The following is a 12,907-nucleotide window of genomic DNA, read 5'->3' on the forward strand; positions in this document are numbered from 1 at the left end:
TCTCTCCCCTCTCTTCCCTAAATTGCTGTTTCAGAAGCTTACATCCATTCCTACTTTCCAAAATTGAGATTCATAGGCTTATAATGTCTGATCCACAACCTCTTCAAAGGCAGAGATTTTCAGTGACAATTTTCATTAGGTTTGATAGTGTGTCACTAAATTGATAACAGTTGCAAATATTTTTGCACTGACAGTAATTGCATACGGAAGTTTGTGAAGGGACTGGACTAGCAATTTGACCAGTATTAGTAGGTCCAAACCATAAGTCTCCCAGCAGATGCACCTATTACTTTACATACTGTTTACCCGCTTTTGGTGACATTGAGGCTAACCTTGGAGTCACCTCCCCCGCTGCCACATTCTCCTTTGTCGTACCACCATTTGTTTTTCAATTTGTCCAAGAGGCCTTGTTCATTCAGTTTTAAAACTGCGAGGTTAACAGCATTTCTTGAAACGATAAAACATATTTTGTAAGAAACTGCACAGCTGTTAAGATGTTAGAAGGAATGAGGACTTAAGCTCTTTATAAGCTTCTCCCAGACGCTAAATAAACCTCTCATTTTACCATCCTGCGGTCCCTTCCGCTGGAGTCCAAACCAAAAGCAATTGTAACTAATTTCAAATGTATTAAACATGCAGTATTTGGTGTTGTTCACTTTCACAGTTCATTTATTGTCAAATAACTGATCTCATCATCAATCAATTACATAGATTTTTTTTTTTTTGGCAAAACAGTAATAAACTGGGATTTACTAGTAATTGAGAAAGAAATGTGTCTTGAATTCCTTTGCCTCTAAGAATGCCAATGATCCAAAAGAGAATGAAATTTAAAAATCATTCCCACAAGGTAAAACAAAATGGCGTATACAAACCATCAAACCAGCCACTAATTTTTCTGTACTGATTCCCTGAAAAAAAAGAGTAATTATCACTCCCTTTATTTTTTATGTGGGTTTAGTTTGCTCAATTTAGTTGTTCTCAGAATCTAGGATTTCCTGATCATTTGCTTCATGGACTGGAAGCTACATGATAGTAAAGAGACAGCAGCAGCTCTAGGGAAAAATTCTTATATCTAAATTTTGTGTTGATTCTTAAAGGCATTGAATGCTATTTAGAAATTAGGACTGCATATCCAGTTTGACTGTTTAAGTAATTAAACCCCAGGATGTCGTGCTGCATGTGATACTGACTTTGCAAACAAACCCACTAGATTAGATTTCCTCCATGTTTTTCTGTAAAGGGAAATAGGGGAGCTTATTTTGGCTATTCTTTAAGAGAATTAAAAAATAGTGCCATGGGCCAGGTGTGGTGGCTCATGCCCGTAATCCCAGCACTTTGGGAGGCGGAGGTTGGTGGATCACCTGAGGTCAGGAGTTCAAGACCAGCCTGGCCAACATGGCGAAACCCTGTCTCTATAAAAAATACAAAAATTAGCTGGGCGTGGTTGTGGGCACCTGTAATCCCAGCTACTCAGGAGGCTGAGGCAGGAGAATCACTTGAACATGGGAGGCAGAGGTTGTACTGAGTCGAGATTGCGCCACTGTACTCCAGCCTGGGCAACAAGAGTGAAACTTCGTCTCAAAAAAAAATAAATAAATAAAAAAATAAACAACAACAACAACAAAAACTGTGTTATGGGCTTTTGCCTCCCATACATTTGGTTTCTTTCCTGCTTTCAAGTTACAGTTTTAAATGACCCGATAGGTATTTCAAGAGATTTTTCCATCATTTAATAAAATTTCTGTTAAATTTAAGGAGTGGATCATATACTGAGGGAATTTGGGTAACGTTTGTGATATACTATTTTATAAATACTGAGTTTGGTGATTACTTAATGGCAAATGAATTATAGGTAAAATAAAACAACCATATTATCAAATAGCACTTGAATAATTGATTTGCAAGTGAAATGACATTTAGGTGACTAATAAAAAGTGTTGCATATTTTACCACTAATTAGCCTACTAAAATGTTTATTGTCTTAAAATGTATTCATAATATTTCAGGACAACAATGTGCTTTCCCATTTTGTGATGATCTGATCCACTCAGAGAGTAAACAGTTCTCATAAGTAAAATCACACACTTAAGAGTTTTTAGTATTAACTCTCCTTAAGAATTAGACTGTCCATTTACTGAATGCTAATTAAATAATTAGCTATTCCTACATTTCCAAGTAAGTGCCACAATAGTGGTGTAAAATAATGCAGGTACTTCCTAATGTGACAATATCAAGTTGTTAGTTTAATCACCAAAGGACCAAATTGAAATGTAGGAATAAAGACAGAGACATCTATTTTTAAAAAAATTCTGCTGGAAGAAAGGAATTGTTTTATTTTGTGTCTACGAGGAACTAAATTTGTCTTTCAATAAATTAAGGTTAACTACTAAAATTCTCTATTTTGGAGAAAATTATTTTTATAATCTATTTTATTTTAGCTTTAAGTATTCATATTAAGATTTTTAAAAATGAAGTAGTATTCCAATTATTTTCTGTCTTGGTTTAGACCATTTCTCTGATAAAACTAAAATTATTTCATGAGAGGGTTATTTAACAGGGTTATTAGCCATATCCAAGGACAGTTTCACAGCACAATAGAAGACGAAAAAGCAAAATAAAGGAATGGATAAGGAAAAAAAGCTTTACGTTGAGAAAATTGTTTGGAATCAAGCTTTCTACAAAATTATTCTAAAACATTATCTTTCTAATACCATCTAACAGGCCATGTAAAAACAGTTTAGTTTCACACTGCTATCCACATACGTGTGTAATTTTATACCCTGAACCAATAGATAAGTTACTACCCAGTTCACAATTAATCTACATGTTTTCCTTCCAGAAACATGTGGTCCCTCAATAGAGTCCACTTAATACCATCATATATGAAATTTACCTTTCTTTAATGATGCATAGTGGAAGGCATTTTGTAATCAATATCTGGAGATAGTATTTCAAGATTTCTGTGCATGTTAAAAGTGTCTGTGGTTTTCTACAATTGTCTAGCTAAATATGTAATTCCCTTGTGTAATAAGTTTAGGTCTAAAGGCCTCCTTAGATTGCTATTTAAACTTTTAAACCACATATATAATGACCATTTGGACATCTGTTCTATTTTATAGAATGAATCACTTCTACATGTTATTAATAATAAAAATCATCAATGACATATATATGTATATAATTACTTCACTCGTTTTACTGGACTAGGTTGAAAAGTACTTTTTGTCAAGCTAAGAAGAAAGCAAAATCCTGAAGAAATAATAATAAACAAGGCTAAGGAAGCCATAAGAAGTCTGATAAATGACGGACATAGAGAGCAGATACTTGCTGCAGCACATTTTATTATTGTTGTGAAATCCCCTTCAAATATTTCAGACATAGACTTCAAAATCAAAGTCAGAAATTCATATTGATTATAAGGGGTATTCTTGCCCTGATTAACTATATCAGTGTCACTGTTATAGTGACCTGCCAAGCAGATAAGCGTAGAAGAAAAATACTTAGCTATTTCTTACATTAATTATTCCTTTTATTCCATTAAATGTACCTTTTGCAAAGTCATTTGAAATGAATTGCTTTCATTTAAAAATAGAAGAGGAGGAAAAAGCAACCACATTTTTTCTAGATATGTAAACCGTATTGGAGAGCCAGATGCGTTGACAATGAACTTGCATAGACTGAAATAGGTTCAAGGTAATGTGTTTGCCTTTGCCTTGTATGCCTTAGTGAAAATCTAGGTGAGAAAATCCGTTCCCCAAATAGCTTTTCTCATAGTAATGAGATGACAGGGAATTTGATTCAGGCCTGGAATGAAATGCTCACTTGGTCAACTTCCAGGACCTCTGAAAAACTTCCAAAAGTTTTTATTCCTGGAATTTTCTTCAAATGAATTAGATTATGAAAATCCGTACTTACTGACCTAGCATTTGAGACTTACTTTTGTAAATGAGAATTTTGTTGAAATGTCATATAAAACCAAAACTTTAGTATGGGAACATATGCAAATGTTTTCCATTTATTATTAATAATTTGGGGCACATTAATCTAGTGCAAAGTAAGATTTCCTTGTGAAAGGCATGCTTAATGCAGGCTAAGACATTTATTGCTTATTCTTTCTCCCTCCATAAATAACTTATCATTAAATTATATAGATCTGGATATGTTTTTATGCTTACTTTTATGCCTTACTCATTATGTTTACTTCTACATCATATTTCTTATAGTATAATTTCTCTATTGGTGAGGTATTAAAGTGTATATCTGATAAAATGTCAACCTAAATAAACAGGGCAAATTTAAAAAGTTTTCATAAAGTTTACTTTTATTTCTCTGATTTCCTGGATTTGTAAATATTGTTGTAAAGGACAAATGATACAACTTCTTAGATTTTGTCATTGTCTGCCCACAAGATATTCAGGACACATGTAGTTTGTAGAACAAATAATTTGCAGTATTCTCTTTGGTCTGGTTTAAACGCATTCAATTCCATCTCACTTAATGGGATGAACACTTTATTGTTGACTATGATGGCAATAGTATACGCAAATAATAAATTCATCTGTCTTAACTACTGTGTAATTGTGTTAGTGGATTATTATCCTTATAAGAAAGTATCCAGTATCCATTAGTTATGCTAGTTGAGTATCCCTAATCCAAAAATCTGAAATCCTAAATATTAGCTCCAATGTGCATTTCCTTTGAGCATCATGTTGGCACTTAAAACAATTTTTTGGGGAAACGTTTTAGATTGCAGGTTTTCAGATTAGGGATGCTGAACTGGTGGTAAGTATAATGCAAATATTCAAAAATCCAAAAAAAAAAAAATCTGAAATCCAAAACACTTCTGGTTCCAAGATAAGGAGTATGAGTACTGTACACATAGTTTGAGGCCTGTGACCTCTTCACTGGAGTGCTCTCTTCATACTATATTCTATAAAATTTAAATATCAAGTGTTAAAATGTCCAGAATATTTACCTGAATGAGGCTGAGAGGTTTTTTTCATAGTCCTCAATAAATCTTAACATAGATTAAAAACACTAAAAATAGTGTGACAACAAGAAATTGTGTAAAAATAAGAACGTTCCTTTAAAGTCAGCAAAAAACATGGATAGATAACTTACGCAGCAAGAAACATAAATAATATAAAATAATTCAGCCTTATTTGGAGTACAACTAACGTGAATTAAAGCAATGCAAATTCATTTCTCACCATTCATACTAGCAAAGATAAAGATGTGCTTTGTATAGTTGAGTATTTAATAAGAGGAGCAGGCATTCTCATTCACTGATGATGTAATTAAACATCGGAGATAGGATGGGCGGGGCCAAGATGGCTGACTAGAAGCTGTGGTGTTGCCCGGCTTCCACCGGGAAAAAACATAATAAGCCTCTGAATCCTTCACTGGCAACCAAGGTATCCAGGTTCTCTCATCAAAACTGACTACAGGGCTTGCGTGACCCACTGAGAGAAGGAAGAGCAGTGTGGTGTGGTGACCCACATGGGGAAGGGGAACCTTCTCCCCACAGCCAAGGGAGGCGGTGAGTACGCTACCTATCCGGGGAAACTGTGCTTTTCCCACAAAACTGTGCAACCCACAGATGGGAAGATCCCACTCGCGAACTCATGCCACCGGGGTCTAACGTCCCAACCTTGGAACATGTAGATTCTTACAGCCTCTCAGCTGGAATCTGTTTGAACCTACCGAACTCCGGGCGGGGCGGGGGAGGGGGCGGAGGGGCAAGCAGCGCCAGCTGCCTCTGCCTGCTGTCTAAGCCTTTTCAGCTGCTTGGGGGAAGGGCTGCCGCCAGCACTGGGAATCACAACTGCCTAACATGCTGAGCTACCTGGGTGGGGGAAGGGCAGCACCCATTTCTATAGCTCCAGGCTGTGCTTTTTCTCTGCTAGAGCCAGGGAGGCTGGACAACTTGCTCCCGGCTGTGGCAGTCTGCAGCCAGAGTGCCTCTTCAGGCCTAATCCCGACCCATCCTTCCTCAGTGGGTGGGTCTTCCCTGCAGGATCTCCAATAACTCCAGCCAGAGGCTCAGGGACAGAATTCGGATCTCCCTGGGCCTGAGCTCCTAGAGGCAGAGGTGGCTGCAGTCTCTGAGGACTAGCAGACTTAGCCTCTCCTCCTGGTAGTTCTGAGGAATCCGGGCAGCTCAGATGGGTGGGTTTCCCCCCAGCAAAACACACCCTCTCCACCAAGGTACAAAGTGCTTCGTTGAATAGGTCCTGCCACCCAACTGATTGAGACCCTCCAACAGGGGTTGTCAGACACCGTATCACCAGAACGATCCTACTGGCATCAGGTTGGTGCCCCTTGAGGTCAGAGGTCCAAGAAGAAGGAGCAGGCACCCATCTTGGCTGCTTTCCAGCCTCCTTGAGTGACATCTCCCGGCACGAGCAAATCAGGTGAATAAGGCCTAAAGTAAATCCCTGGCAAACTGCAGCAGCCCTACAGAAGAGGGCCCTGATTACTGAAAGAAAAACAGCAACAATGACAGCATCAACAACAACAACAACAAAAAGGCCCCCACAAAAACGCAACTGGACAAACCCATGAAGATGAGAAAGAATCAATGGAAAGATGCTGAAAACCCAAAAGACCAGAGTGCCTGTTCTCCTCCAAATGATCACAGTCTCTCTCCATCAAGGGTGCAGAACTGGATGGAAGATCAGATAGAGAATTGACAGAAGTAGGTTTCAGAAAATGGGTAATAAAAACTACAATGAGCTAAAAATTCATGTTTTAACCCAATGCAAAGAAGCTAAGAACCTTGATAAAGGTTAGAGGAATTGCTAAGTAGAATAACCAGTTTAGAGAGGAACATAAAAGACCTGATGGAACTGAAAAACACAGCATGGAAACTTCATGAAGCATACACAAGTATCAACAGCCGAATCGACCAAGGGGAAGAAAGGATATCAGAGTTTGAAGACTACCTTACTGAAATAAGACATGCAGACAAGAATAGAGAAAAAAGAATGAAAAGGAGTGAACAAAGTCTCCACGACTTCATAAAAAGACAGAATGTATGATTGGTTGGAGTACCAGAAGGAGACAGGGAGAATGGAAACAAGCTGGAATACACACTTCAGGATATTATCCAGGAGAACTTCCCCAACCTAGCAAGACAGGACAACATTCAAATTCAGGAAATACAGGAAATACAGAGAATACTATTAAGATATCCCATGAGAAGATCAACCCCAAGATACATAATCATCAGATTCTCCAAGGTCAAAATGAAGGGAAAACTGTTAAGGGCAGCCAGAGAGACAGGCCAGGTCACCTACAAAGGGAAGTGCAATCGACTGATAGCAGACCTCTCAGCAGAAACTCTACAAGCCAGAATAGATTGGGGGTCAATATTTAACATTCTTAAAGAAAAGAATTTTCAACCCAGAATTTCATATCCTGCCAAACTAAGCTTCATAAGTGAAGGAAAAATATAATCCTTTCCAGACAAGCAAATGCTGAGGGATTTTGTTACTACCAGGACTGCCCTGCAAGAGCTCCTGAATCACTAAATATGGAAGGGAAAAGCCAGTACCAGCACTGCAAAACCACACCAAAATATAACGACTGATGACATTATGAAGAAACTGCATTAACTAGTGTGCAAAATAACCAAATAGCATCATGATGACAGGATCAAATTCAAATATAACAATATTAACCTTAAATGTAAATGGACTAAATGCCCCAATTAAAAGACACAAACTGGAAAATTGGATGAGTCAAGACCCATTGGGGGGCTGTATTCAGGAGACCCATCTTATGTGCAAAGACGTACACAGGCTCAAAATAAAGGGATGGAAAAAATTTTACCAAGCAAATAGAAAGCAAAAAAAAAAAGCAGGGGTTGCAATCCTAGTCTCTGGCAAAAAAAACCTTTAAACAAACAAAGATTAAAAAATAGACAAAAGGCATTACATAATGGTAAAGGGAACAATTCAATAAGAAAACCTAACTATTCTGAATATACATACACCCAATACAGGAGCACCCAGATTCATAAAAATAGTTCTTAGAGACCTACAAGGAGACTTAGACTCCAACACAATAACAGTGGGAGACTTTAACACCACACTGTGAGTATTAGACAGATCAATGAGACAGAAAATTAAGAAGGATATTCAGGACTTGAACTCATCTCTGGTTCAAGACATCTACAGAACTCTCTACCCCAAATCAACAGAATATACATTTTTCTCAGTGCCACATGGCACTTATTCTAAAATAGAACACATAATTGGAAGTAAAACACTCCTCAGCAAATGCAAAAGAACCAAAATCATAACAAACACTCTCTCAGACCACAGTGTAATCAAATTAGCACTAGAATTAATAAACTCACTCAAAATCGCTCAACTACATAGAAACTGAACAACCTGCTCCTGAATGACTACTGGGTACATAACGAAATGAAGGCAGAAATAAAGATGTTCTTTGAAACCAATGAGAACAAAGACACAACATACCAGAATCTCTGGGACACATTTAAAGCAGTGTGTAGAGGGAAATTTATAGCACTAAATGCACCCAAGAGAAAGCAGGAAAGATCTAAAATTGACACCCTAACATTACAATTAAAAGAACTACAGCAGCAAGAGCAAACACATTCAAAAGCCAGCAGAAGGCAAGAAATTAATATCAGAGCAGAACTGAAGGAGATAGAGAACAAAAAACCCTTCAAAAAATCCATGAATCCAGGACCTGGTTTTTTGAAAAGAACAAAAAAATTGATAGACCGCTAGCAAAACTAAGAAAGAAGAAAAGAGAGAAGAATCAGATAGATGCAATAAAAAAATGATAAAGGGATATCACCACTGATCCCACAGAAATACAAACTACCATCAGAGAATAGTATAAACACCTCTATGCAAATAAACTAGAAAATCTAGAAGAAACTGATAAATTCCTGGACACATACACCCTCCCAAGACTAAACCAGGAAGAAGTTGAATCCCTGAGTAGACCAATAACAGGCTCTGAAACTGAGGTAATAATTAATAGCCTACCAACCAAAAAAAAGTCCAGAACAAGATGGATTCACAGCTGAATTCTGTCAGAGGTACAAAGAGGAGCTAGTACCATTCCTTCTGAAAGTATTCCAATCAATAGAAAAGGAGGGAATCCTCCCTAACTCATTTTATGAGGCCAGCTTCATCCTGATACCAAAGCCTGGCAGACACACAAGAAAAAAAGAATTTTAGACCAATATCACTGATGAACATTGATGCAAAAATCCTCAATAAAATACTGGCAAACCAAATCCAGCAGCACATCAAAAAGCTTATCCATCATGATCAAGTTGGCTTCATCCCTGGGATGCAAGGCTGGTTCAACATATGCAAATCAATAAAAGTAATCCATCATATAAACAGAACCAAAGACAAAAATCACATGATTATCTCAATAGATACAGAAAAGGCCTTTGACAAAATTCAACAGCCCTTCATGCGAAAAACTCTCAATAAACTAGGTATTAATGGGATGTATCTCAAAATAATAAGAGCTATTTATGACAAACCCACAGCTAATATCATACTGAATGGGCCAAAACTGGAAGCATTCCCTTTGAAAACTGGCAAAAGACTGGGATGCCCTCTGTCACCACTCCTATTCAACATAGTATTGGAAGTTCTGGCCAAGGCAATCAGGCAAGAGAAAGAAAGAAAGTGTGTATTCAATTAGGAAAAGAGGAAGTCAAGTTGTCCCTGTTTGCAGATGATATGATTGTATATTTAGAAAACCCCATCATCTCAGCCCAAAATCTCCTTAAGCTGATAAGCAACTTTGGTAAAGTCTCAGGATACAAAATTAATGTGCAAAAATCACAAGCATTCTTATACACCAGTAACAGACAAACAGAGAGCCAAATCATGAATGAACTCCCATTCACAATTGCTTCAAAGAGAATAAAATACCTCAGAATCCAACTTACAAGGGATGTGAAGGACCTCTTCAAGGAGAACTATAAACCACTGCTCAGTGAAATAAAAGAGGACACAAACAAATGGAAGAACATTCCATGCTTATGGATAGGGAGAATCAATATTGTGAAAATGGCCATACTGCCCAAGGTAATTTATAGATTCAATGGCATCCCCCTCAAGATACCAAAAACTTACTTCACGGAATTGGAAAAAACTACTTTAAAGTTCATATGGAACCAAAAAAGAGCCTACATTGCCAAGAAAATCCTAAGTCATAAGAACAAAGCTGGAGGCATCACGCTACCTACTTCAAACTATACTACAAGGCTACAGTAACCAAAACAGCATGGTCCTGGTACCAAAACAGAGATATGGACCAATGGAACAGAACAGACCCCTCAGAAATGATACCACACATCTACAACCATCTGTTCTTTGACAAAGCTGACAAAAACAAGAAATGGGGAAAGGATTCCCTATTTAATAAGTGGTGCTGGGAAAACTGGCTAGTCATATGTAGAAAGCTGAAACTGGATCCTTTCCTTACACCCTATACAAAAATTAATTGAAGATGGATTAAAGATTTAAATGTTAGACCTAAAACCATAAAAACCCTAGAAGAATACCTAGGCAATACCATTCAGAATATAGGCATGGCAAGGACTTCATGTCTAAAACACCAAAAGCAATGGCAACAAAAGCCAAAATTGACAAATGGGATATAATTAAACTAAAGAGCTTCTGCACAGCAAAATAAATTACCATCAGAGTGAACAGGCAACCTAGAGAATGAGAGAAAATTTTTACAATCTACCCATCTGACAAGGGGCTAATATCCCAAATCTACAAAGAACTTAAACAAATTTACAAGAAAAAAATCAACCCCATCAAAAAGTGGGCTAAGGATATGAACAGACACTGCTCAAAAGAAGACATTTATGCAGCCAACAGAGACATGTAAAAATGCTCATTGTCACTGGCCATCAGAGAAATGCAAATCAAAACCACAATGAGATACCATCTCATACCAGTTAGAATGGTGATTATTACAAAGTCAGGAAATAACAGGTGCTGGAGATGATGTGGAGAAATAGGAACACTTTTCCACTGTTGGTGAGACTGTAAACTAGTTCAACCATTGTGGAAGACAGTGTGGCGATTCCTCAAGGATCTAAAACTAGAAATACCATTTGACCCAGCCATCCTATTACTGGGTATATACCCAAAGGATTATAAATCATGCCGCTAAAAAGACACATGCGCACGTATGTTTATTGTGGCACTATTCACAATAGCAAAGACTTGGAACCAACCCAAATGTCCATCACTGATAGACTGGATTAAGAAAATGTGGCACATATATACCATGGAATACTATGTAGCCATAAAAATGGATGAATTCATGTCCTTTGTAGGGACATGGATGAAGCTGTAAACCATCATTCTGAGCAAACTATCGCAAGGACAGAAAACCAAACACTGCATGTTCTCGCTCATAGGTGGGAAGTGAACAGTAAGAACACTTGGACACAGGATGGGGATCATCACACGTGGGGGCCTGTTGTGGAGTGGAGGGAGGGGTAGGGATAGCATTAGGAGATATACCTAATGTAAATGATAGCTAATGGGTGCAGCACACTAACACGGCACATGTATACATATGTAAGAAACCTGCACGTTGTGCACATGTACCCTAGAACTTAAAGTGTAATAATAATAATAAAAAAGAGCTTCTGTACAGCAAAAGAAACTATCATCAGAGTGAACAGGCAATCTACAGAATGGAAGAGAATTTTTGCAATCTACCCATCTGACAAAGGTCTAATATCCAGAATTTACAAGGAACTTAAACAAATTTACAAGAGAAAAACAAACAACCCCATCAAAAATTGGGCAAAGGACATGAACAGACACATGTCAAAAGAAGACATTTACACAGCTAATAAACATATGAAAAAACCCTCAAGATCACTGATCATTAGAGAAATGCAAATCAAATCCACAATGAGATACCACAATCGCACACCAGTCAGAATGGTGATTTTTAAAAAGTCTGGAAACAATAGATGCTGGCAAGGCTGTGGAGAAATAGGAATGCTTTTACACCGTTGGTGGGAATTTAAATTAGTTTAACCATTGTGGAAGACAGTATGGTGATTCTTGAAGGATCTAGAACCAGAAATACCATGACCCAGCAATCCTATTACTGGGTATATATCCAAAGGAATATAAATCCTTTAACTATAAAGACACATGCATACATATGTTTATTGCAGCACTATTTACAATAGCAAAGACATGGAACCGACCCAAATGCCCATCAAAGATAGACTGGATAAAGAAAATGTGGTACATATATACCACGGAATACTATGCAGCCATAAAAAGGAATGAGATTATGTCTTTTACAGGGACATTGATGAAGCTGGAAGCCATCATCTTCAGCAAATTAACACAGGAACAGAAAACAAAACCCCACATGTTCTCACTCGTAAGTGGGAGTTGAACACTAAGGACACATGGACACAGAGAGGGGAACAATACACACCAGGGCCTGTTGGGGGGTTGGGGGTGAGGGGAGGGAACTTAGAGGATGGGTCAACAGGTGCAGCAAACCATCATGGCACATGTATACCTATGTAACAAACCTGCCTATTCTGCAAATGTATCCCATTTTTTAAAGAAGAATTTTTTTTTCAAAAGAATTAAAAACCAAAAAGAAAATAATTTGGCTTTATACAACAAAAGCTTTAAAACAATTCTCACCCTTAATTAAATAATTCCCCTTTCAGCAATCAATCCTAAGAAATTAAAGGTGCTGCCAAAATGACTTATGATAAATCTCATTATATACATACATATAGCATTATATATATAGCATTATATCTATATATAGCAAAACATTGAAAGAAATATACATATCTAAAAGAAGGGAGGATATATAGCAAAACATTAAAAACAAT

General features: G+C 37.4%; 1 protein-coding gene across 5 annotated transcripts in view; it reads right to left on the bottom strand.

The window, feature by feature from the left end:
- The window catches only part of GRIA4 (glutamate ionotropic receptor AMPA type subunit 4), a 382,415-nt gene that overhangs the window by 15,879 nt on the left and 353,629 nt on the right, over positions 1 to 12,907 (bottom strand). For 3 of the 5 annotated variants that reach the window (XM_017948915.3, XM_031653000.1, XM_017948917.2), the window contains one exon: positions 333 to 447. The exons of the other annotated variants lie outside the window; for them this stretch is intronic. In XM_017948915.3, coding sequence (XP_017804404.1) covers positions 333 to 447 — 115 coding nt within the window. The remainder of the gene's footprint in view (positions 1 to 332; positions 448 to 12,907) is intronic. 5 annotated transcript variants of the gene reach the window in all.

The sequence above is a fragment of the Papio anubis genome, chromosome 12, assembly GCF_008728515.1.
Source record: "Papio anubis isolate 15944 chromosome 12, Panubis1.0, whole genome shotgun sequence".
NCBI lineage: Eukaryota > Metazoa > Chordata > Mammalia > Primates > Cercopithecidae > Papio > Papio anubis.